The sequence below is a fragment of the Lonchura striata genome, chromosome Z, assembly GCF_046129695.1.
Source record: "Lonchura striata isolate bLonStr1 chromosome Z, bLonStr1.mat, whole genome shotgun sequence".
NCBI classification, from domain to species: Eukaryota; Metazoa; Chordata; class Aves; order Passeriformes; family Estrildidae; genus Lonchura; species Lonchura striata.
In genome coordinates, this window is record NC_134642.1 from 78,528,085 (window position 1) to 78,554,359 (window position 26,275).

Genomic DNA, 26,275 nt, shown 5'->3' on the forward strand with positions numbered 1-26,275 from the left:
GAGCCTCCTCTAATATCAGAGTTTGGTAGATTAGAAACAAATTTGCTTTTTTAAATTCAAGTATTTAAAAAATATGGAGTTGAATGTTGAATATTATTTTATGAAACAAGATCACATTGCTCAGCATGTGGAAGTATTTTTTCATTAAGGGAGTTTAGTTTTGGTCTAGTGGTTGCAGGCATGCATGTATAATCAAGTTTGTATCATGGCACATACAGTATCACCCAAGAAAGTGCTGCCTTGGTGATTTAGTCTGAGGAACAGAGAGGCTTAACATACTGATGACATGGAAGCAATGAAGTACAACACTGTTATTCCAAATGTCATGCTATGCTATTTCCATTTCTGTTGGCATCTGCTCCATGTTACAAAATACATACTTCCAATACAGCAGCTCATTAAACAGGTTTCAGTTTTCTCAGAAATAAAATTAGAATCTGTTACAGAGTTACAAGTCCTCACATAATTATTAATATTACCCTCCACTTCCGTGAATCCTTTCATCCACAGAATCTACATGCTTCAGTTTATTAATCTCAACATTCCAGTGAAGTATCACTGCAATGAGTTTCAACCACCAACTAAGTGCAGCAGCCTCTGAGATGTTAAGTTGTAGCTGTTGAGCATCAAAACTGATTTAGAGTAAGGAATGATGAATGGTCCATCAGGATTTAAACAGCTGTGAGTGATTCATTCAATTGTACTTCCAGCAGAACACTAAAATTTAAACACCTACTTTTAAGAAAATTGAAACGGGATTTTTACAAGAATCACAAATGTAAAAAAGTACAGTCACTAGTACGGAACATTTAGTCACCATTTGTCTTAAGGCAGGAGCCTCACATACAGATTCATCAAGTTCCTAATGCTCCCTAAAAGACTTATACAAGATCTAACCAATACACTTTATTAATGCTTGTGATTGGATGATCAGGTAACATTCAATATATGCTTTATTTTTTTACAAAATGAACTGGCCTTTGTAAAGCAGCTTAGATGAGAAAGAAAAAAAGGCAGAGAAAAGAAAACTGTCATTCACTTTTCTGTGGTCACTTCTTCACCTTCCCTAATGACCAAAATCAGTACTTCAGTAGAAAGTAACCTGTCACTGATCTTCACAGGAGGGTGAAGACCTTATAAAATACGTTATGGACAATGTTCAGAGATGCAAGGGGAGTATAACCTCCCCTCTTTTATGTTTCTGTTGCTGTCAGGACCTTAATGGCACTTCAATTTTTTGAAGCATGTGAATCCAAACCTTCTTTTTTAAACTTGCTTTCTGAAAGACATTCATTCCCTTTGAAAAACTCAGGCAATAGAGACCAGTGCTTCCATGGGTCCTCTCTTCCTTTTTTTGTATGGATCTCTCCAAGTCCCAAATTATTCAACAGCTTTTAATGTTCCCTTTGAGGATTCTAAGAACACAACCAATGTCAAAACCTATTATACACTGGTGATTATTTCTGCTTTCTTTTAAGCAGAACCAGTACTTCATCTTTTTCTGATGCTTTCTAACAGAAACCAGTCCTTTAATCTACACACTAGGTTAAGCATGAATCCCCTTTAAAGGTCACCTTCCTTGTCTGTCTAATGTTATCACAAAAAATATTTTTTAAAGTACACATTTATCAAACCCTTTCAATTGCTTTGATTTCATTCAGAACATCTCAAGTGATTCTAGTAAACCAGCTATCAAAGCAGGATTTGTAGTAGAGTGGCATGTCTGATCCCACTGCTGTCAAAGCAGAATCAGTGTTTATGTTGATCGGGTGTAGATTGAAAGGTTAATGGAGAACCTGGCAATAAACAATGTTTATCTAAAAGAGAAGTGCAATTAACATACTAAAAATGTTTGTGATTCCCTCAGCATCCTTTAATAATGTTCTTTAGTTAACCTTCATTTTTCAGTTTTTGGTTCAAACTAGGATAGTCAAAGAGAGAGTTCCAAAAGTCATATTTTTGTTTTCAAAAATCAATGAGGAAATGTAAGCACCAGCAGTACCTATTGAAGTGAAGACAGGCTGCCTTTTTTCACTTGCTGAAAGACAATCCCATCTTCACTTTCAAAGCAAAATATATGCTATTTAGGTCAACCATTTGACAACTAGAAACAATTTTTAATAGAAGTTTAGCTTACGAGTAAATAAACTGACTTCACTTTTTCTGGTATAAGCTAAGTAGGGTATGACAAGATTTACCATCATCCTGCCCTACTCATTCCTCTAAAGCTCACACAGCTCTCTAAAGATAAACTTTTCTCCAGGTCATATATTTAATTTTGAGTAGTATTTACAGGTTCAAGACAGAAAAATATTCAAACTAGGCCTTTTAGAGCATGTAAGTCATTGATATGTGAAGACATAAAACCCCCAAAGAGAGATTCTTCTGAAAGACTTTTTCCAACTACTCAGTGAAAACATGGCTGAAACCATCTGAAACCATATCAAGAAACCATGTATTCTAAGTGCTGATTTAAAGAAAAAAAAAAGTAATTTCTAGAGTAATACAAGTTAAATATTACTGTGCTACACCAGCTGGGATATGACAACAAAAGCCCTGACTTCCTCCCTCTAAAAAAGTAAGAATTATAAGTAAAATAACCAAACTGCCAGCCAGACTTCTATAGTAACCTTTGATTGATTCTCATACTCTTCAGGATGTACATGAAAAGTCTCACTAATTTCTTTAAATTATCTCCTTTTTCAGCAGAAATTTCCTCAGGTAAGTCAGGCACAAAATCTGAGAGTGTACTTATGCCTCCTGACAGCACCTCCTACCAACAGACCTACAGTCAGCAGCATAAATTGCTGTGCTGATGACACCAACTGGTTTTGATAAAGCAAGATCTCCAGGTTTGTAGCAGGATGATTAAAAGAGTGAGAAGCGTAGTTTTTTTGAGGGGGCTCACATTTACATTTTCTGATAAGACAAAATTACTGTTCAAAGTCTTCCTGTTCTTGTTCCCACTACATCAAACTAAACCTCTAGCAAACATGGAGATCCCTAAATCAAATAACCATCTTACAGTGAGGCGTGCCTGCTCATGCAAAACATTCATATCTGCTAATATTTAAGCTGGTGCTCAAGCAAAAGCAATGAGATCTATGTAGCTGTTTAATAGCATTCTTTTTTGAGCACATGAAAAATACCTGTTATAGCAACTGTTAAAATCAATTACAGTGAAGATTTTGCAGTAGTTTTCTCCTGTATAGTATCACAGGCTATTCAACCTTGCCTCTGCAAGGTCACCTTTCTTAATTTTTGATATACTGAACCCAATCCCGAAAGAATAATAACAAAGCTGACAATCTGGAAGTTTCCAGGGTCTTAGTCATGTCAGGTCTGTGTTAATTTCCATGAAAAGCGAACACTACACTTCCTATGCTAAATGTTGATTTATAGAGAGATACATACAGTTCTTCCCTGTGAGTTAGGACTTCTAAATTCTGCCAATAATTCTTCATTAAAAATCAAAAATCAATAATGGACCAGCAGTAACAGCAAGCAGTGGTAGTTTTCAGTGATAGTTTTGAGTTCTATCCCATCCCCAGCAATTCAGTGGCTAAGACAGTTGGAGAGAAAATTCCAGTACAGGTTCTACTACAGACAGGTAGTAAAGAGGCACAGGGCAAGTCAGGGATAACAATATGAATTATGCTTACATATTGAGATAAAACAAGACAGCAACCCTCCAAAAACCAACCAGATCACGAAATGTGGAATTGCCAAGAACATAAAAATTGGTAGAGAATTGTAGCAGTGACTAAAGAAAAATAATAGCACAAACACACACTCACTATTAACCACTCACAAAACATGATAGAAGAGGGTAAAGAGAGTAAGTTTAGTTTAACTGTCATCAAGGACTGCTACTGGCCAAACAAGAGCTCAGTTAGAGAACTTATTAATACAACAAAATAATAACCTAATTAACAACAGAAGTAAGAGGTGTAGGTATTAAAACACTTTTTTCTACTACTGTTCTTTCCTTAAAATCCTTATAATCAGAGAAGCATCCAGATGTCTGCAGAATGATTGTCCAACTACCTGGTACCTGTAACAGACACTTATTAGAGAAAAATGGCAGCAGGATTCAAGCTGTTTCACAGGTTTTGGAATGAGGTGAGGACAACTTCCAAAAACAGAGTTGGAACCAGCTAACATAAGACACAATTTTTGTATTAGAAATAATGCAAATCATATGTTCTCCTATAGAAGAAGCAGCTAAGACTATCAACATGGAATATCATTTGAATAAAAACCCTCAGAATCAGAAATTTCAGGAAAAGAAGGAATTAGGTCAGAGAAACCAGGGTAATGGGGAACAAACACAAACACAAAAAAATATCAAGGGAACAGGTAACAGGAGATTTCTTAGGAATATATTCTGTGAGAAGCAGGAGTATAGGATGGTTATATGTTATTAAGAAGCATATGCACAACTGAAAGAACAATTTTAAAATCTGCTTCTTAACTTAGTCATTAACACATGAACTATTGAAAAATATTATTTATAACCATAATTAAATTAAAATAATAACAGGACACTATCCTAATCTGGTCACAAGTCATACAATTTCATCAAAGATTTCTCAAATGACAATCAGAAGCTTCATGCAAATAAATTATGGCAACAAAGGCACAGTAACAGTGACACATTAAAGGTGAGACAAAAAAACAGCATAAGAATTTTGAAATAAACTGAGAAAGAAACATGCAAAAGATAAAACTAGAAAGAAACAGCAGCAAAAAATCAAACAAATAAATCACAGGTTTTTAACTTTTTATATGGATTTTTAAAAGATTAAAGAGGCTCCTTTCTCAAGAAGAATGGAGGAAAAAAACACAAGTTATGTCTGGATATATAAAAAGTAAAGCCTGCTTACTGTTAGCAAAAAAAGTCAGTGTCTTGCAGAAAATAGAAAATAAGCTAGAGAGCTGAGAATAAGAACAAACTAACCTTGTCATTCTAAGAAAAAGGTAAAGGTGTATATAAATGAAAAGATTCACAGTGATCAAATTATTAAATAAACAATTTATATAAAATCTTGGAGGATATTATAAAAATACCATAGATATTTTACCCATAGAGAAGTATAAGTTACGGAATTCTTCTCTGAAATAACTGGACTGATGACTCAGAGAAAAGCATGTACCACACCCTAATATTAGTATAACTTTCAATACTACACTGGTGCTTTCAAGAAAAGAACAGCTTTTAAGCTCTAGCTCAAATCAACAAAACAGCTTGGTTTGGCAACTGAGGTCAAGAGTCTGCAGAAATCTGTACCAGCCTGCTTTTAGACATATCGTCCCCCTTTTTATTTCAACAGCCTTGATGTATATTTGCCAAATTGTCACTTTATTTTTACTTAACACATTAATAAATTATCTGCAATTAAGTTAAAATAATGGAAAGAATATGATAATTTTTGAACATATAATTATGTAACATTCTACCTTTTAGGACTTTTGAGTTCATCTCACATTGCACAGTACCTCACCTGAACACCAAAACTTATATTCCCCCAAAGGACATTAAAATCACAGTCATGACACTGTTTTGTTTCTGCTTTCTCTATATTTCATTTTCTTTTGTTTCAGTAGTAATACTATTTTACTATTTTATTGTTTTCAGGCTGGCATACACTGACCTGAGATGAGCACCTGATAAGAACTAAATAAAAATTAAGACTTCAGGTCATGATCTATTATTTGCTTTCCCCAGTCCCATGCTGTGCACACCCTAACTAAACAAAAGTTAATTTCTTTGTAAATATTTAATAACCTTTTCTTCTTTCAAAAACAAACTCAATCAGGACATTTGATTGCATAACTGTAATGTTGAATTCACTTGCTCAATGTAAATTTGATATCAGATGGATAAGATTTTTTCCTTGCATTATCCTAGAATGAACATGCACATAATGGAGATCCAAGTTCATCTCAGCAATATGTGAAGGCAATAGAGTAACAAAGAATGGCAGTATTTTCCAAACAAACACTTCAAAGAGACATTGATTGTTCACAAATTATTTCATTTTCTGAAAATAATGGAAGAAAAAGAAGCAAGCCACATCCTTAAAAGGTAAATTGTGAAGATTTTTGACAAAACACTAGCTACTTCATCTATCTGTCTTTTCAGAGGTTTGGACTACAAGCATATTTTGTAACCCTTTAATAGAACATGCCAGACTGATCCTATATAGTCAGTTTTCCCTCTCTCCTGCAGAGAGGGCAAAGGTTTCAGATCTGCTGAGCAAAGGACACCTTTCATGGCAAAGGAGTAATTTCTTCAACATGCAGATGCAGAAAGGTAACAAAAGTAGTCTCCAGAGCCTGAACACCTGCTTACAATTTGGATGAGGAAACAAGGAACAGCATTTCATCATCTACTTTCTTCAGCATAGACTAAGAGAAAAACATTATAGGATAGACAACTGTGCCCTGAGAAGGTCTGAATATTATTGTTAATTTATTGTACAGTGCTTCTTTGAAATTTCTGCAGTGTCAATACCCCTCTTAATTCCCTCAGCAAAGCAAAGGAGGAAGGCAAAAAAAAGTACTTAAATTACAGAAAAGAAGGAAAAATGCTTATGTGTCACTAAAACGTGACTAAAAATTCAATTTTAGCTTAGCTTAAACTAATATTTTACATCTCTTTGATACTTTTTGCTATTTTACCTTTCCTTTAAAAAAATTCCATATGAATGCAGTTGAATATCATAAAGCTCTTCAAATTTTAAAGTTCTTCAGAACAATTGTTTTGAAGGGAGCCCTTGACAGTTAAATGAATGTTATAGATTTTTAAAGAAAGTTACATGATTTTTAGTGACTTATTGAATTTGAGCAGAAATGAGCAAAACCAGGCATAAGCAACCTGGGTGTATTTAATCAATGAATTTTGTATGTTCTGACAATGAAGCTATTAGATAGCCCAACCTGAGATTTCTTTTTTTTTCCTTCATGTTCATCTTTGGTTTTCATCTTTATTAAACATTTCTCTTTTTTTCTTTTTTAAAAATTTATTTTGTAACAGTTATTTTCTTCATGCTTGCAGCTAATTGCACCATTCCAGTGCTACATTTTATTGCACCTTGGGATGATAGACTGCATTCCTTAGCTTAACTATTCCTGCTTATTTGACTGATGATGCTCTGGAACTGACAAAACAAAACAAAAAATCCACAAAAAAATTTGGACAATTCCAAGGGAGTCTGAAATCAGAATTTTGAATTACAAAGAACTCTTACTGAAGTAACACAAGAACACAACACAGATTTGTTTATCCCTGAACATTATTTGTTTAACTCTGATATCTTTATACTATTTCTCATCTCAAACTGCAGTTTGAAATAGCATTATTAAAAATGTTATTTTTGGTATTATTTTTATGATTGTGTTTCAGCACAAGAACAAGGCACAGTTTTTCTAAAGAAAAATTTGATTTACTTGATGGAATAAAAAGGAATTAATAGGAAACTATCCACTAAGACATTTATTTCCCTGTAGATTATGAAAGGGAAAACAAAAATCTCAATGTTGAAGAAATGAGGCTGAAAACAGGGATCATATATACTCAGTTTCTCTGGTGAAATGAGGTGGAATGACTGTTTCACAGTAGAAAGGCCAGCTACATATATGAAAGCAATATTTATTGGGATCTGCAGTCTATGTAAAGTGTTCAGCTCTGCTGTCTAAAACTAAAAACAGGAAAAAAAATCGAGATGAGGCAGTCAAAACTTGTTAGGGGTGAAAGCTACAGGTACAAAAATGAGTTGATAAAATAAGATCTTTTTTGGGAATATTCAACACATGAGATAGTTGAAATTATATGACTTGCACAGTGGAGTCAGGGAATCAGTTTGCCTAACCCACTGGGTTTTAACCTCCTGGTGTCTTCACTTCCTTAGACCCACATGATGTCTCCTGCATCTTGTCTGGGTGCCTGGAGCAGTCCTGACATAGATCTCCTCACCTGCTTGCCTCCTGCTCCCAAAGCACTCCCATTGCCATGCTGACAGAAACAGCTCACCCATGAAAATGTTGTGGGGGAAAGGAAGGTAGAAGAAAGAAGCCACTTGGCTAAATACTAAGATTATTTGGCCTGAGAAATTACAGCTTTAAATACCACTTGTCTACTGACATCAGCAGCATAATATCACTTAAGAGAAACACACATCTCACTTTCCTTGATAAGTGATAAGTCAAAACAAGTAAGAAAATCAAGGTATTCCACATACAAAGGATTAATTATTTATCCTAATATTTGGGGACAATTTATATCCTCCTCTTCTTGTCCCACTTCAGAATGCTGAAATAAATGTAATGTTGCATTTTGCTTTCAAAGTCAGCTGTGGTTCAGTGCACAGGCTGCCATGATATTTCATGTGAGAAAAGAAGCTATGATTTAATGTCATTTTTCACTAGCTAGATTCCTAGCTAATGTATCTGGGGATAGTTTAAACCTGTGTTCAGTATAAGGTATTATACACCATTTGCCCCTCTGTATTTTCAGAGTGAAAAATTAGCTCCTTTCCTTATAGCTGCTGTGCATCAGTGGTAAACCTCTCTATACTCACAGATGTAGAAATACTCCCGGCCTGGCCTGAACTCAAATCCCAGTGAGAAGGGCGTGAAGAGCTGGAACTTTTCCGAGAACTTCAATGGTCCATTTGGAGAATGCGGCCGATTACACTCCCACCTCTTGAACCCTTTGGAAGTGTGATCACAGGAGCTGTAGCCATCAAAGTTCACCATGTACAAAACATAGCGTTCGGTCTTATCTTCTGGCACTGAGTCTTCATAGTGAGGGCAGAACACATCCAGGTAGTCATTGATGCAGACATCGATGTGGTAGTCGCCTCGCTGGAATCTGAAATCACAGGAAGAGTTCAAACATAAGCACAGTTATCTCAGGATGACCTTGTTGCAGGGTGACATTCTCATATGAAAGGGCATCACTAATGGCACTTCATTCCACCCCAGTCATGCACATCCACGCTCAAAAATAACCCTTACAATTCACCAGAGCTATCAGAGACTTATTATGCTTATATATGATCATACAACCTTTTGGATAAAAGTTTTGCTCCATTTTTTTACAAAATAAGTTCTGTTTCTATTATTCACACAATTATAGGCTATCTTTCTATGGTTTATTTAAAAAAAAAGAAAGAAACTGTCTTATTTGGTTGTTTTTTTTTTTAATTGAAGAAAGAAACAAAAAGTAGCAAAGAAGCCAAAACTGTATCCACCTTCCCAAATCAGTGTCTATATAAACATCCACATATGCATGCAAATAAATAACCCAAATATATCCTTTTCTCTGAATCACTCAGTAATCACCCCTGTGCTGAAAGCTGATTCAACTGTGAGCACTTACAGTTACTACAAGAATGCAAACAGGTTACTCTTTCATCATAATAAGCAACAGTTTGTCAAGATGCAAAGAAAAGTCTGTATTGTCTTTAAAGCGATTTGAAAAGCAGTGCTTCTCCTTTGCCAAAAGTACACATTGAAGATGTTGCTCTGTTCAGATAAAAGGATCCTGGGATATAAATTATCAGCAGTCAGCCTAATGTGACAGAGCTGAATGAGTGCCAGCTGAGAAATGCAGTGCAAGGCACCAGCCCAGATGCATTTTATTATTGCTGGTATTATTACCAATGACTCCTTAGACATGTGGGATTCTTGTTTGTTGGGGGTGGGGAGGATTTCCTTGTTTCTCCCCTGCACGTTTCACTTAGGTTACTTTTCTAATGCCTCATATAGTGTCTGGAAGAATGGAGACAAATTCACTGCCTTCATGGGAGCTTATACCATGATAGATTTAATGATTCCATAAACCAGGTCTGTGCGTTCATTAAACTCCCTGGGGCAGCTAAAGAAACCAACCACTGACCTACTCCACTTCAGGCTGACCGGGCTACTTGTAGCTTCTCTCTTTCACAGCTGCAGTTGTCAAGTGTACCACAGAGCAATAAAAAGGCCATGACAGATTTAACTATAATACTTCTTTTTAGCTGAGGGGCATATTTTAAACACCTGATGGGCTTGAAATCTACCATCTGGATCCTTCTATCTAATTTCAGAGAAAAAGCAATGATTTGCTGGCCCTCCAAGGAAAAATTCAGAGCAAACTACACCTTTTCATATCCCTACAATAATTTTACTTCAATAAAATAGCTTTTTAAATGGAAAAACTGAATACGCATCAAAGCATGATAGATCTGTATTTCAGCCAATGCACAGCCTCACAGTTCCATTCTATAACATGGAAAAAGCCTTTTTGAACCACAGTTCTTCCAGGAGAATTTACATTTATCAAAATTGTTGGTCAAGATACATATTTTTGTACTCCAGTGCTTCCAAAATCTGTCACCTGAACAGATAATGTCTTAACATATTTGCAAAAATGTATTGTCTTCAAGCTGACATCTGTTCTCTGAATCAGTTAACAGTAAGCTTTTCTTACAGGTAATGAAAAAGAGTGTAAGATACAAATAGAAGACATGCATTCAGGCAATAATATCTCTATTTTTTTCAATTACAGTTTTAGTAAGTAAAAATTGATACATACTTATATATAAGTGTGTTTGTGTGCGAACAGGATTTGTTTGTTTGTTTGTTTCTTTTATCATGTAGGTGATAAACAATTCAGTTTTTTCAAGGTTACCTCTTTTATCAGCCTGTGCTTTCACCATAATGCCCAATTACAGTTCTGTGACACAAACTATATGCTTCCAGAATTATACTTATGTAATACATTCAAGATCACACTGACCCTCTCTACCATTAGACATTTACAACACAAATAACCTTATGTGAACTGCTTTTCCATATTATTTTAGAAGTCAATGGAGAGCAATAGGAACTTCTGTTGTTCTGATGTTCAATTCATCCAGCCTCTTTAGTACATTGTAATGAGGAGGATAACACTTCCAGAAGCAGGTAATTCTCTCCTTCATCCAAAAGCAGAGTCTGGGGAGACACTTCCCAGATTGTGTCTGTACTGTAAATAGCTGAATTTGAAGGGAAGAATCCAACTGCACAGCCCATGATAATGTAGATCATAAAAACAAGGAGACAGACAACTAAATGTGTGATCACACCTTAATTCCAATTTAGCAATGAAATCAAATTTGTAATCTGCACCAGTGAGATGATGCAGAAAAAGAAAAATCAAACCTAATCTGACTCCCTTTTGGCAAAGTTTCCCTCTGTATTCTTGCTAAATAAACAAAACCATCCTCTTTGATCACTTGGTATTTTAGTATATTCCATGTGATTTCCTTTTCCTAAGTATTGAAACAATTGAGTGTCTCCATTCATTCCAGCACAGCTCAGACTCTGAAGTGCTGCCTGCAAAGCAGGTCTGAGGATGAAGAACACAACCAAGTCCTTTTTATCACAGTGTCTTTTCACCCCAGTCCCCTGATCTCTCAACAATTTCATTTGTCGGTCATCCACCATAGGTAGGAAGTGTTTACATTTATAAGTGGAAAAAGGGAAGGAGATTGTGAATATTTCAAGTGGTTTAAACTGGCCTTTAGTCACTGTTGTTGGCATAGCAGTGAACTTCCTTCAGGGGAAATACGTCCCAAGGTATTTTATCAAGCAGGTCTGAGTGAAGTCTCTTTACTGCAGGTTATCAACCAACCATGAATCAGAGAGCAGGTATTTATTTCCTGTCTTGCAATATCTTAAAGTCAGTAAGCACAAACTCAGCAGGTATGTAAAGAGGTGTAGAACTAATTTGATGTTTCCAAAAGAGACTACAACATCTCCAACTTTTCTGTCAAAGTGAACTGAGACCATTCCTGTTTCTCCAGCTACAAGAAGCATGTTGTATTTACCTCCACAAAGAGGAAAAGTAATGTCTTCTAATTGGAACAGAAAATGAAGGGATGGTCATAAGTAATTCACAAAAAAATTCATCAGCTTAGTCCTCAAAGCTATTAAAGGAAACACTTCACAAACACACTTCTAAAATTTAACAGCACATTTGAGTGGAAAACACTCAAATTTACACACATCGGCTGAAAACCTCTTACTTAGTAGAATAATGCCAGATATTAGAGTGAAACAAAAGTTAAAGCACTGATCAACATTTAACCATCTACATACACTGAGGAGCGAAAAATCTAAAGGGAAAATGGAGTCCATTAACAGACATTTGCAGATATGACAGGAATGGCAGATGTTCTGTGCCTTTTTCCAGTCCCATTCCAAACAGAAAACTTGCCAGTATGTTACTGCTATACTATCTCTTTTCCCAGTTAGGTGTTCATCCTGTTCTGGCAGGTCCTCAGCCAGACTGCCATGTCTGTGGAACAATGTAGTTAAAAGGAACTTTAATCGAGGAAGAAACCAGCTCTATCTAGATTTTGCATAATAGAACATGGTGTTGTGGTAGAAACCAACCAAGAATGCTTCTCCAAAAATCTGTCAGAATCTACACACCTTTTTGCAAATGCCATTTGTCTCCATGCACTCTATCTTACACACAGCAAAACACTGCTATTCTTCAAACATAATTAACCTTTGGTTTTTGTCAGGTGCTTTCAAACAGCGCCTTGGGAAGTTGCATGTTACAAAGCCAGCTATTAGGCAGTAGTGTTACAAAAGTCATTTTGAAGAGAGAGACATATAGTTAAGTAGTTTCTACACCAAAATATTTCCATAACCAACAAACATCAGCTTCCTACACAAAATTTGAACACTGCTTCCAGCAAACCCAGTCAGAGGAATATTTCTGTGCTAAAGTGCCACTGAGGAAATATCCAGGTATTCAGAATGCAGAGAGAGAACTTCATGGTTATGTTAACCACATTAAAACAAGACTAGAAAAACATTTTGTAAATAATTAGTGCCTCCTATATTCTGTTTATCCATTAACAAAGGGAAAGTACATGGTCTGTGTGCATGCTTCTCTTCATAATTTTAAGTTCTGAAGCCTAAGTGACTCATCTTGAACTTAATGTCTTTGCTGGTCACTGAGAAAAGTTACAATTTATTTAAACAGAGAGTTAAAACACAATAACAATTTTGTTTGGTTTCTCTCTTTCTTCCTTTCTTTCTTGGAACAAACACTACAAAAATCCAGTTTAAGGACAGCACAAATAACACTAATTGTTCATTTAGATAGATAAAAAATTTCAATAGCTCTGCTTGTTACTGCCACTACAAATCCTATTAGTTATATTCTATTGCCCTTCCTGTAAAATCGACACACCAGATGCTCTACTTCAAGATAAGTGTACTGGAAAATTTGCCTTTTACTATGTCAACCTTTCTTTATTTGGAATCTGTTCTGTCAAATGCATGAAGCAAGGCTTCAGTGTGAACCAGAAAAGACTCCAAATAACTTCTCTGACAATATTGGAAGCACTCAGATGCAAAAGACCTTATTCTGATGCCTGGAGCCTGCACAGCCTGTTAGCACCAATGTGCAGAGGACACTGCCACTGTCAAATGCCTCACTCCTGTCACCTTTTTCTCAAATGATAACCTGAAATGTAAGGCAACATCAACAAAATTCACTCAACTGATTTGTTCTTGGGGTAAATACAAACTACAGTTCAGAACAGCACAGCAAAACGTTACTTGTTCTGTTTCCTAAGGAAAAAAGGTTTCTGTGAGCAGCATGCACATATCCCTGTGAATGCTAGTCACTCAACTCCTCCTTTTTTTCTGTCATGGAGGCTAAGCCACTTTTTAATTATATTTAATGGAGAAAGTGAGGTTTCAGAGAGAAGGTCATTCCTACAAATACCATGAATAAAACAGGCCAGCTGAGAAGATCCCATAGGTGACCATACAAAGGCTGAATCTCCAGTAGGTTAAATGTTATTAGACAACAGAAACGCTTCCTACAAATGTTCTAGGCACAGGAAAAACTTGAGCTGAAAAAGTATAGAAACAGATTGAAAATTTTTTGTCAACTGATTATGAAACTATTTCCTTGAATGATACTTAACAGAGAGATGAATATTCGTATTTATTTGTACACACAATACCAAAGCCCAAACATTTTCTGGAAACTGTTAACATCATTTAAAAGGACAACATTTTCATTGTTCTCAGGATGTCATGATGTAGTTATTCACCATTCCATGGCACTGAGCTTGTCCATAGCTTTTGTCTGTGTTTAGATGGAAAGTGTAGTGCACTACGACTATTCCAAGCTCTACTCACTCTGTGACTGGAATATAGCAGCATAAATTGTGCCTTGTTATTCTTTTACACACTTCAAGCCTCCTCATTTCAAACAACAGCTTTAAGTGTGATGGGGGAAATCTTGTGGTTGTTAATTATCTGAGGGGTTGTGGGATTACATGTATAATTTTACTGCAGATAATTTTAAAGATGCTATTTCTGTGCTATCGAAAAATAACCTTTTTAATGCTTTTCTGATCTTTTTACTGGCTTTTGTCACAACATTTCATAAACTCTGTTCCCAAAGCTCTGCTGACATCAACAATGATTCTGATGCACAAACAAGGAAGCAATCAAAGAGCTATTTTAATTTTAGCTCTATTCAAACTAAAAGAAAATTCAACATTTTCCAGATGCTAAGAGAAATGTGTTTGCTAACAGTAGCAAGCCATTGACATTTTAGATCTCTAGCAGGATATTGCTACCCTGAGCAAGCAAACAAAAAAAACCCCTCTAATCCAAAGAAGCAGTCCATGACCTTTCAGTCCTCAGGTTACAGTTTCACAAGTTAAAACAAGTTCGACACACCATGAAAATATATATATATATAAATATAAATATATATAGGACACGAAATCAAGGCTGCTGTTCAATAAAACAGTATTCACAATTATTCCTAGAAAAGACTGCAAGCTAAATACACAATACAGAAAGAAACTTATTCTCTTGTCATTAAGTTCTCTATTCAATTAGCATTTATTGGAGTAATTAAATACTGGGAAAGGATGCCAGGCTAATTGTTAGATTATGATAATTACACAGCTTTGCTGTGCTACAGCTGATCAAAATAAGATGTGGTCACATGCACTCAGCTAAAGCTTCTCTGCAATCATCAGGCTTCCATGGGAAATTTATTACTATAATAAGGCCACTTATTACTAGTTCATTATCAATCAGGCAGAGAAACTTATTATTTGTACCCTTCCTTTTACTCTCCCACCCACTCTGCTGGAACAAGCCTCCCAAAAGGTTGTGCCCTGGTCTCTGCCTTCGTCTGGCTCCCTTCCATCATAATTACACAGCTGAGGAGAATCAAGCTCCTGCACTTGAAAGAGTTCATCAGACTTCAGATCACCGTTTCACAATTGGCTGCAAGCATCTATCACATTTCTTGAAAGAGGTGGGTGATCTCCCTGCATTTCACTTCACAGGAAGATCAACCTTCTCTTTTAATCTTGCTATGTTCCTCCCATCTGGGAGATTTTTCACATTACTTGAGTGGGTCCAAAAATCAGAAAGAAAGAAGCTGTATTAAGATGGACTTTATGAGAAAAAGCATCTGGTTTATGTGGCTTGTCTCCCTACAGAATCTCCTGCCTTTACCCTTTCTTTCCAGCCAACAGAACAAGAGAGACATTGTGCCTTCCTGATTTAAGGCTAGGGTTTTTTTTTTTATTAAAGAGCAGGGTTCTCATCAGCTACCATTGTACCTGGTACTTCATGCTGCCAGTTTAAGAGAAAAAAGAAGTGATTTACTATAGGGACTAGAACATGGGGAAAAAAACATGAAACAAATCAGTTTGACCTAGCATTCAGGTTTTTGAAGAAAACAACTTGTTAAGCACTAACTCAGAAGAGTCATAGAATGCTCAGAACTAAAGAAATACAAGAAAAAATACTAAATTCATTAAAATTATATTTATTCTGTCTGATTAAAAAAACTAGACCTTTTGAAATGTCAGAAGCACCTACTTCTACATCAGCAATTGACCTGGAAGGTTCCTAGATAAGCCAGGTTTTTTTAGGTTTACAATACTGGTAAAATAACTGATCAAGCTTCACATTCTTGAACTTCATTTTTCACATACGATTGAAGTTTACAGCTATGCTGCGGGTGACCACTTATAAACTTTTAATTCTCTTAATTTTCAGAACCAAGAAACCTCCTCAAAACCAGTATGAGAATAGTCTTTATGCTTTTGGATGGAAAAAAAAAAAAAATTCTCTCCTTTTTTCTATTTAATAAGGCCCAATTGTTGAAAACATCCTAAGTGCCTTGGCTGAAACATGTTGTTTGCCAAACAAAGAAAGTCTAAATCCAGGAGTCTTCTACTAGAATCATGGCAAAAAAAGACTGCAAAACACAGGAGGAAATGAGTAGGTTTCAACGAGGAAGGGAAATGTCCTATTTCAAATGTAAAAGTTCTTTGAATTAAATCTCTTGTGTTGATTCCATTAACCTGAGAGACCTGAGATACCTTTTTTTCCAGTTCTATTGGTTAATGAAAATTTCAGTTGCATCATAATTCTTGACAGTAGCAATTAATTTAAAGTAGAGACACATATTTTATTTATTTTCATGATTTACAGGCTCTTTAAGAAATAAATTCTACAGAAACGTGTTTACTCCACCTATGGTTAATAATTTCCCCTTACGCTCATAACTATGTTTGTAGATTTGGGTGCTGTATTGACTTTTTATAGCTAGAACTGCAGAAAGGTATATGTTCAAAGATAATGCAAACATTAAAGAATAGAAACTACTTGCTCTTCCATGAGTAGGTATGAGGAAGAGAATTAACAAATCAACATTTATTTCCCAGCTATAAATCTGAGTACTCCAGAGATGCTCAAGTACTGCAGCAGCCTTACCCACTTCATTTCATTCTGCATCTCCTAATCAAAGAGCTGGACATTCTTTAGGTTTATTAAAACTGTTTCCCCCAACTCTGCTTTTGTAAAATTCCATCAAAGGTGGTACATGACTTTCACCTGGTGTCTATGAATTTCTCTTTTGCTGCAAGTTGTGAAGAACTCATTACATCTGGGAGGCAACAACAGTCATGTTGCTCATGATAAGGGTTCTAATGGGGTGCAACATGTCACAGCACTGTTCTCAATGAGATCAAACTCTCCGTTTCCCAGCTGTCCCAACTCTGATAGCTTTAAAGCCCCTGCGTACAGTCTCTGCCTGACTATTTATTTTCCATTGCTGTGGGCATTTAACTTGCAGAGATGGATGAAGAGAGAAGGGAGGCAAAGGTAAAAGAGCTGCTGTTCTGTCAAGGGCATCACTCTGATGTACAGGACAGACTTCAGTGCTGAAGCCTAGTAAGATTAGCTGCAAGGTACCACACCCAACAAGATGCTAAAGTCAGCACGAGATTTTTGTTTGGAGCCTCTAACCACACTTTGAATTCAAACTACCTGGCTTAAAACCAGTTTATTTGTTAAATTGATTTATGGACACAAGCTCATTACTTGTGTTCACATTAGTACTGCTCTGGAGTTCACCAGCAACATTTATCCCACTTTATCTGAGGTGGAATGAGAAGATTTGGTAATTACTTCTCACATTTTTTTAAATGTGGTCATCAATATCCTGCACACATGACTTTACATTTGTCTGCTTTAGACACTAACAACATACAAGATGTCAGCTGCATCTTTTATTCCATGATCTTGCTTGAAAATACAAAAACTATCTCAGCCACCCTTGCCTATACCAAAAAAATCGTGGTTTGCAGATTCATTTGTTTACATACCTTTCTTAAAAAAACAAACAAGTTTTATCTGAGCTCTGCTGCCCTGACACATACTCTACTATCAGTCACTTTTGAGAGAAAAAAAAACAAAAACATTTTAGGAGTTTGAATTCTTAAAAAAAAAAGAAAATAAAAGAAAAACCCCACAGACAGGAATACTACTGAAGTGTCGGAACTGGACTCTAGCAACATGTGTTGGCCATGTGTCTAACCTAGAAGACAGAGTCTATCAGCCTTGATGGAATGTGATTCTGTGAGTGGTATTTGCTAACCCTGCCTGAGGCATGTGCTGACATCTGTTAATGGATATGGAGAACAATGCCCTATCTGCAGAAAGGTCTTGCTTCTCACACTCACAAAATGAAAGAAAAGAACATTTGCCCAACAAGCATGTTGACCTGCACACTGAATAATTGAGATAAACAGCAGTCAGCTTCCACAAGGAAATATATGTATAGCATATGCAAATATAGTAGATGCAAGTCAGCTTCACAAATTTTCTTTCTCACTAACATATAAAAAGTAGAGTCATGGCTAACTTTTATAAACTGAAATCTCTATCTCTTTCATACTCCCAGGGAAAAAAACTGCATCAATTTCTGCCAGTCAATATATGGGCAGTATTTGAGAAGAAATACACATTTTGATTAAACTGCTTGTCTATTGCACATACCCACACTTGCTGTAGTACAGAAATGCTTTTCTATTATATTAAGTTATAGGTGTTTATTATGCATCTTTCAATATGTAAACAAAATTAATTTTAAAATATTTTGTGATCAAATTAGAATTTGGCGACTCTAAGTAGACACCCTAATAACTTGCAACTTGTAAAATCTACTATTTAATTTCTCCATATGCAAGAGTGTAAAATGAAGCTAACCCTTGAGATGTTCAACAGTATTTTTATGTTTAATAAACTGTGTATATTTTAACAATCTCTGGTCATAATCCCCATTCTTCAGTCAAAGTGAATGAATCCAGATATAATATAAAATAATGTGAGCAAAATATAGAGGGAAAAAAAAGCCCCTGAAACATCACAGACCTTGACAAACAGACCCAGGAACACATAAAATTTTAGTATGAAACCACAGCTTGTTATTAACATGAATAAACTATAAAATCAAATACATTATCAAGAGTAATTTGCACTTATTGACATAAAACCCAAGTTAGAATAGCTAATGAGTACTTAAATTTATTAGCAAACAATTTGCTATCCAGAAAGTGGGCTTCAATCAATGATTTGTTTTTTGCTGTATAATTGTCTTGTGTCTATTTAAGAGACTTATAGGGAAAGTATATTCTTTCCTGACATGGAAACAGTATTTTAGAGGAAGTTCTATAGAGAATTATAGTAATTTAACCTTGTTCCTTTTACCCTTCCATATTAGTCTCTCTCTTATGCTGGGCAAACTAGCAAAGGAACAACTGGAGTTTCAAATTACAGACTGCAGGATCACCAAGTAGCACAACTGTTATTAATGGTAGAACTTGTTTCTTTTCCTTCTTATAATTTCTTCTAAAGACAGCATACGGACTATAGAATTTTCCATCAGGCTTACTCTTGATGCATACTGTCTCTGAATAATAGGACTTAAAACAATTTTTCACCTAGAGATATTTATCTATATACATCATATGGACAAGATAGGTCCTGATCTAAATCAGTTTCTCTGTTTACAAATATGATCTGACAAGCTTTGCACTATACAATGCCACCTGGTCTTTAAAAACACCCAAGAAATTGCAAAGATTATGATCTGATGTGCAACAATTTTTTTAAAACTGAATAAGACTGACAAACCATGGAATTCAATGCAGACTATGTTATTCCTCCCATTCCTTTTCAAAATATGAAGCTCCTATGGTTCCTATTATAGAGCTTTGGGATTCTTATTCCTTAAAGAGTGACAGAAGCAGTATTTCAATTTGTATAAGTAAAGACTGAATTGATAAAATGTGCAAAACCAGCTCATTTATATATGTGTAAGTTACTGACATAGGAGAAAAAAAAATCACTAGTCTCAGATCAAGCAGACATTTCAGAGAGGTAAAACTGAAGCTATTTTCTGAATTTTCCTGTTGCATTTTTCTTAAAACTGTTTCAATATTAATCAAATTAATTCTAATCTTCAACTGTAGTGAAATCGCCTCATTCACAACTGAATTATGATCTTGTCTGCCTGAAACATTGTAACTATTTTTCAAATCACAGACAGGATTAGGATAAAAAGCAGAAAAATTAAATTAAGGTTTGCTTTTCCTGCACCCCCCTTCTTCATCCTATTTATTATAAAGGCACCAGGATGCAGGTGTGAAGAAGGGGGTGCACAAGTATGGCAAAACCCATTCCTGTCTACTGGGAAGCCTTTACTTCCTTCTCAGATGTTAAAAATTAATTACTGAGCATACAAACTATTTCTTCCTTTCATTCTTACTCTTAAATACTAGTTCACCATTAAAGAAATAAAACATATCCTAAAACTCAATAATTAACTGTTCATAGCTCAATCTGATAACTGGGGCATAAGCACATAATCTGGTGCTATTTAGCACCAGATAGAATTTACACCACTTGTGTGAACAAAATCCCACTTAGAGCACATCAATGTGAAAAGCTAGGGAGTGGTCATGCTGGGCCAGAGAACCTCACATCTAGACAAACAAAGCTGTCCCAACACTGGCCAACAGAAGACATCAAGACTACATTAAATAAATCAATATATCCTTAGCATAATCTCACAATAATCATCTTTCACATAGTCAGAGGTTTGGGCTCTTTGTTCATAACAAGAATGATGGAATTTTTTTTCATCAGCTGGCCTGAATATCTTGAATATCAGTAAGCTACAGTCAGTGAATATTTGAGTGGTAGCTTGGCTGTCAAACAGAAAAGTTACTGCTCTTGTGCATTTCTGGACCTGGGACAATTTCTACCAGACATTCAAATCATACCTTAATTCTCAGAGTAAAGGAAGTAAACTATAGTCTGTGATGGTGCACTGTTGAAGAGCAATTGGTAATCATTGCTCAAATGATTAACATATGAACATTTTGACCTTTGTTACCTGCAACAGTCAGAGGCAAGAGTTTTCCTCCTGAACTCCTCAAAGATAAGATTCCTTTTTGAAGAGAAATTTACTCATTAGAGAAAATGCAAATCTTGTTTTCCATTATCCCAAAGTATCCAAATCACAATTTTAATCAAAATAAACAACTAATGTAAGAGAATATATTAAAATCTCTGTTCAAATGCATCTCAGCAGGTCTCCAGGGAGTCTTTGATATAAAAAAACCTAGCCAATGAAGTAATTTTCTACTGTCTGCAATATAGTAAGTAAAGTGCTAAGTAGCTAAGGATTGACTGAAACTGAATTCAGACCTCAAGATTTGTCCTTTCTTCTTGTACATTCTGACTCACAGAAAAAGATCAACTGAGAAATCATGTACCACATTTCAAAGACATCTTAGACTTTCATATTGTCCAACTTGTCCTGTGCTTTTAAGGATGCACACTTCATAATCCATTTCTTTAGGAAAGAACTCCTCTTTTGTTCAAACTTTCTCTTTAAGAGTGCTCTCTTTAAGGTTGCTGAGAGATTATCTATGCCCAAAAATGTATTAAAAGAATGTTTACCATGAAGTAACCATAACCAAACTTGGTTTCCACCTGCTTTTTCCACCACATGGCAAGAAACATGTAGAGAACACCAATTCCTTCCCTCAAATAAAAAAATCTTCTATTATGTCTTCCATGCTGCCAGGAGCCAAAGGCAATAGAAATCTTTAGAGTTCAGCAAACTTGCAAACAACATGCTGCAGATGGTGGTCATTTGCTTTTGTTTCCTATCTTTTCCCATCATACATTAAGTGAGGAAAAAAATCTTAATTACATTTAAGAACATTAAAGTGTCAAATTAAATTAAAATCACTGTTTTAAATACATTATTAAGAAGTTTCAATTTATTAAGACTCTAACTTAAGTATAATAACGTATCTCCCTGCATTAGCTTTTACATCAAAGAGGCAAAGCAGCCTGAACCTTCAAAATCCTTTTAAAAAAGGTTAACTGTTCCTTGAACACAAAAATAAATAAGCCAACAAAAAAATTACTGCCTTTTGGTAGACTACTATACTGGTTTGGATGAGTTGTTGAAAAAAGTTGTTTAACTGCTTTTTTTGCCATTTCATTTGAGTCATTTTGCCTTTGTTTATAAACTAATTCTGCTAATGATCAAGCATTCTGAGATTTTTACTGCATTTTCCCCCTTATTAACATCTTGGCATTTTTTAATTCTGGCATTTGAATGCCCTTAAATATATGCTAAGAGATCTTTTGTTAGGTTACAGAATGGTCTGAGTAACAATACATTAAAATTTATTCTTCATTCAAATCATGGCTATGACTGATTTAAAAAAAAAAATCCTGACACAGTAGCTCCAAAGTTCCTAAAAGGTTACAGACATGACTATTAAGGCCTTCTATTCTAATAAGCTGCTCTGTTCAAGAGAGCAATTAAGCTGATTCTTTAGAATTAAGCACACACAAAGCCAAAGGACTTAGGTAAATGGTTAAATACTTTCCTGAAATGAGGCCTAGCTGTACAGGAAGCACTCAACTAAGCAGTGTATCTGCATGGACTAAAGGTAAAATTATTCATTATTGTGCTGATGTCAGAGGAAAACTACCCCAACCAAAGAAGAATGTGTGAACACAGCATTTTATGATATGAAACATAATAATGAAGAACTTAATACTGAGAATCATTTATTACCAATATTATTACAGTAATTCCTCTTATGCCTTTCCATTAATTACTCTATCTCCGGGAAACTGAACTACAGACATCTTAGTGGTCAATACTTGACTCTTAATCCACAGAGGGAAGGGGTTAAAAAGCTTTTACTTTAATGAGTGGGCACCTTTTATAGCACAAAAAAAAATTTCTTACTGGGATTAACATTTTAAATATGGTTCTTCGGTCCATTAGAAGGTCATGACATTACCAGCACTATCTCCACACTAAGCAAGATAACAAATGACCTGAGACTTTATCAATACACTATCATTGATCTTTACCAGTAATCTGAATATAGGTGGCAGCACATAATTCCTATGTGTTTAAACATTAAAGCTTAATTCACTTCAGCCATGTAATTTTCTTGCTTTTATATGCTGAGATGATGACCTTGATTAAATACTGAGACAGGAAAGGACTAAAAACACTACTGGTTCCACTGGTTAGTATCAGCTGTGTATGCGTGTGCTGTGAAGAAACACAGTCTGTTCAAATGAGTGTGCTGGTAACACGTGGGATATGGAATATCGTCTCTCGTTAATGAGCTACAAATGGGTAAATTTGTGTAAAAGCTAATTGAAACCAGTTATTCCTTTCAAAATCAATTTTAAACTTCTCAACCTGAAACATACAGATCATTTTCCAGTGCAGCACAACACAGATGAATACTTAATATGCTGGGGCTGATTGGCTGAACATTGTTTTCTCAATTCCATAGTCTTAAAATTAGATTTTTTTATCTGATGAACATTGTTATTTAAATTCTTCAAAATGTATAAAACTCAAGACTCTTCATTCTGCTAACACTGAAATAAACAGCTACTGTTTCTGAAGTTTTATTGCATTGAAGCAGTAACAATTTCAATTAGTTACAATACACCCACTTAGTAAGCTGAGGTCTTCCATCAAGTATAGAAAAAGAATCATCTTGACATGACTAATTACTTTTAAAAATAGATTAAATGTGGTGTAAAACTCCTAGACTGTCTCAATAATGAATTCTTATATTCATTAATAATGGAAAGTATCTGTATTCTGAAATTTAAAAAAAAAAATCTTAAACCCTTTTTTTTTACTTCATACTGTTTTTTATGCTACAGAAATATTAAGAAATTTATATTATTAGTAATATGTAGATATGTAGACCACTTGGACAGACAAACTCTGGCTAAACAGAACAGCTGATGCTGTGATTACATAGCTGACTGTTTAAATAGAAATACACAATTAGGTACACATTCACAACACATGCATGGTATACCAAAATAATGTCTACAATTTCATGGTACACAGCAGGAACTAACATTTTATTTATTGCCTGGGTTGGTAAGCTTTCTCTTTTCACCAAAAGTTCTTGCCTTCCCGAATCAGAGTAAATAAATAAGCATGAACACAACCTAACACTTCAATAGAAGAAAAGAGGGTCTTAATGACAACAGGTGGAGCAAAACAGGTATTACTCAAATACATGTTGATAGGATTCAAGAGTGCTTAGGGCCATCTGATGCTTAGGGCCACAGGAGAAATCAGCAGAGACCTAACCTAGCTAATTGTCTGCCTTGATTGTGATGGTTCTGATTAGAAAAATAATCAGCTCTCAGCAGCCCTTAGGCAAAAATTCCAACTGAGTCCCTTTTTTTTCCTGTCTGATGATGGTGCACTGCAGAATGAATGCCAGATCACATCATTAAACCACTCTTCCAAATATTAAAGAGTTTCCTATATGAACAAAACCAAGAATTCCTGTTGCAATTAGCTTGAACATTCTCCTACTCTTGTGTTGAGACTGCATTCATACAAGCTAAAAAATGTTGATCTCCAGTTTTTCTTGTATATGGAGAACCAGTCACACTTTATGACTGAAAAAGAAAAACTGTATAATTTCAGCAGTCCTGGACCATCAAAAGGATATCTAAGGCTTAATTCAATTATTAAGATTAGGCTACATATGAAACAAAAAATAATTTGAGTTCTTTTTTACTGTTGTTTTGAGTGATTCCATCTAAATATGACCATCCATAATAAAACACTTACTTTCCTTTCTCTAACTACATCATCTCTACCATTTTTTTTTCAGTACATGGTTTACATTTCCAGTCATCAGGAAAATTAAAGCCAGATAAATTCAAAATAGATTTCATACTGCATTTTCTCAGTACTTCTCTCTTCTATATTATGGGACTTTTGGTTTCTGACTACAGTAATTCTACCCTTCCATTAGTTGCTGCTGTAAAAGAATGTGAGTATTCATTTGAATGCAAAGTAGCATGTATTGACAATTATATTCCCAGGCTAGTAATTTTAAGATGCACATTTTGCCACTATTTTTGCACCCTGGTACATTAGCTGATTTAATAAACTCTAAAACAGTTAAGCATATCACAAAAGAGCTTAAAAGCAAAGGATCAAAGGAGCTCAAAACAGCTTTTAATAATGATCTAACTATAATACACACAGAAGGAAAGCCTTAAGAGAAGATTTCAGTGCTTCACTTATGCAAGAATATCTAGGCATCCCTCCATAGAGGGATGAAAAAGTGGATCAAATGCATGTCTGCAAAACAATTATCTACAATGTGATACTGGCCATTTCATAAGGGAAAGCAAAGTCTGAAACAACTGATCTTTCATGTCCTCCCTTTAAGAATGTCCACATTAATAAAATTAAATACCTCACTGACAATAAGTCATAAATGTCTGAACAGCAAAAAAAATTAAAATCAATAGTCACTAGTACATTTGACACCTGAAGGTAATTACATGTATGGGAATCCTGACAGGAGTGATTTCTCCTGTTCCCATTTTGAGCTGTCTTCTGGAACGTTCACAGAAAGAATGTATCAAACTATCTGTTAAAAGGACAACCAAAATATGCAATAAACACATCCATATTTTAGCCTCTGACCCTTGAAAGCTGGCACATTTTTTACATTCTTCTATGGGAATAGAAGAGTCAGGATAAACAAGAATCAGCAGGCTGTGCGTATCTCTGCCCAGACCCGCTTGCATGGCCCATGTGCCTGGTCTGGGGGGAGATGTGTAGAACCCTTACATTTGCAGCTGTCAAAAGCACTGCCAGAAATCATTTAACCAAAGAAGGAATGGGTAAATGTGTGAAAGAGCTTATTGCATGCCTAGTTTATAGATCCTGGATGTGTCAGGAGACCATACGTCTTTGCCAAATAGAAATTTTCTTGAAACAGCAACTGTCCCCAGCTCTCAAAATTCTGCACAAGCACCAAAAGAGAAAAAAGGATATTTTTTCTCAACCTCAGATCCCTCCAGCCTCAACACTGTAGTTGTGGCTCAAAGTATTCTAGAAACAAATACTTTTTCAGATGGCTCAGTGTGATCTGCTCATTTAATCAAGACTTCTAATGAACTGTAAAACCAACATTTTGGCCCAAATAACACTGGCATTCCAGCTCCCATAATATATGACAACCCTGACCTACTGAAGCAGAACCTCTGGTCTTGACTCATCAGTGTGTAGGTTTCACCTGCATAATTTTGTTTTGCTAGCAGGATTTTCAGTCCATTTTAATATACACACAGGCATTGCCTACACCTTACCTTGGGATAAACAAATATATATTTATATATATTATGCCAAGTACTCTTCTGATATGAAATCCAGTAAGCTGCTCAACAATACTGTAATTAGAACTAATAGATAATTAAATAAACTTTTGATTGCATTACTTTTTTTCATGTATTAACCCTGTTGATGCCTGCTGGTTTACACTGATGTGACTGATAGCAGAAG

At 35.4% G+C, this 26,275-nt stretch overlaps 1 protein-coding gene across 2 annotated transcripts in view; it reads right to left on the reverse strand.

Moving 5' to 3' along the window:
• The window catches only part of EFNA5 (ephrin A5), a 166,750-nt gene that overhangs the window by 34,195 nt on the left and 106,280 nt on the right, over positions 1–26,275 (reverse strand). The window contains exons 2-3 of one of the 2 annotated variants that reach the window (XM_021524771.3): positions 20,780–20,833; positions 8,583–8,875 (exon numbers count right to left, since the gene is read on the reverse strand). In XM_021524771.3, the coding sequence (XP_021380446.1) occupies positions 8,583–8,875; positions 20,780–20,833 (347 nt within the window). The remainder of the gene's footprint in view (positions 1–8,582; positions 8,876–20,779; positions 20,834–26,275) is intronic. The other variant, XM_021524772.3, reaches the window with a different exon arrangement.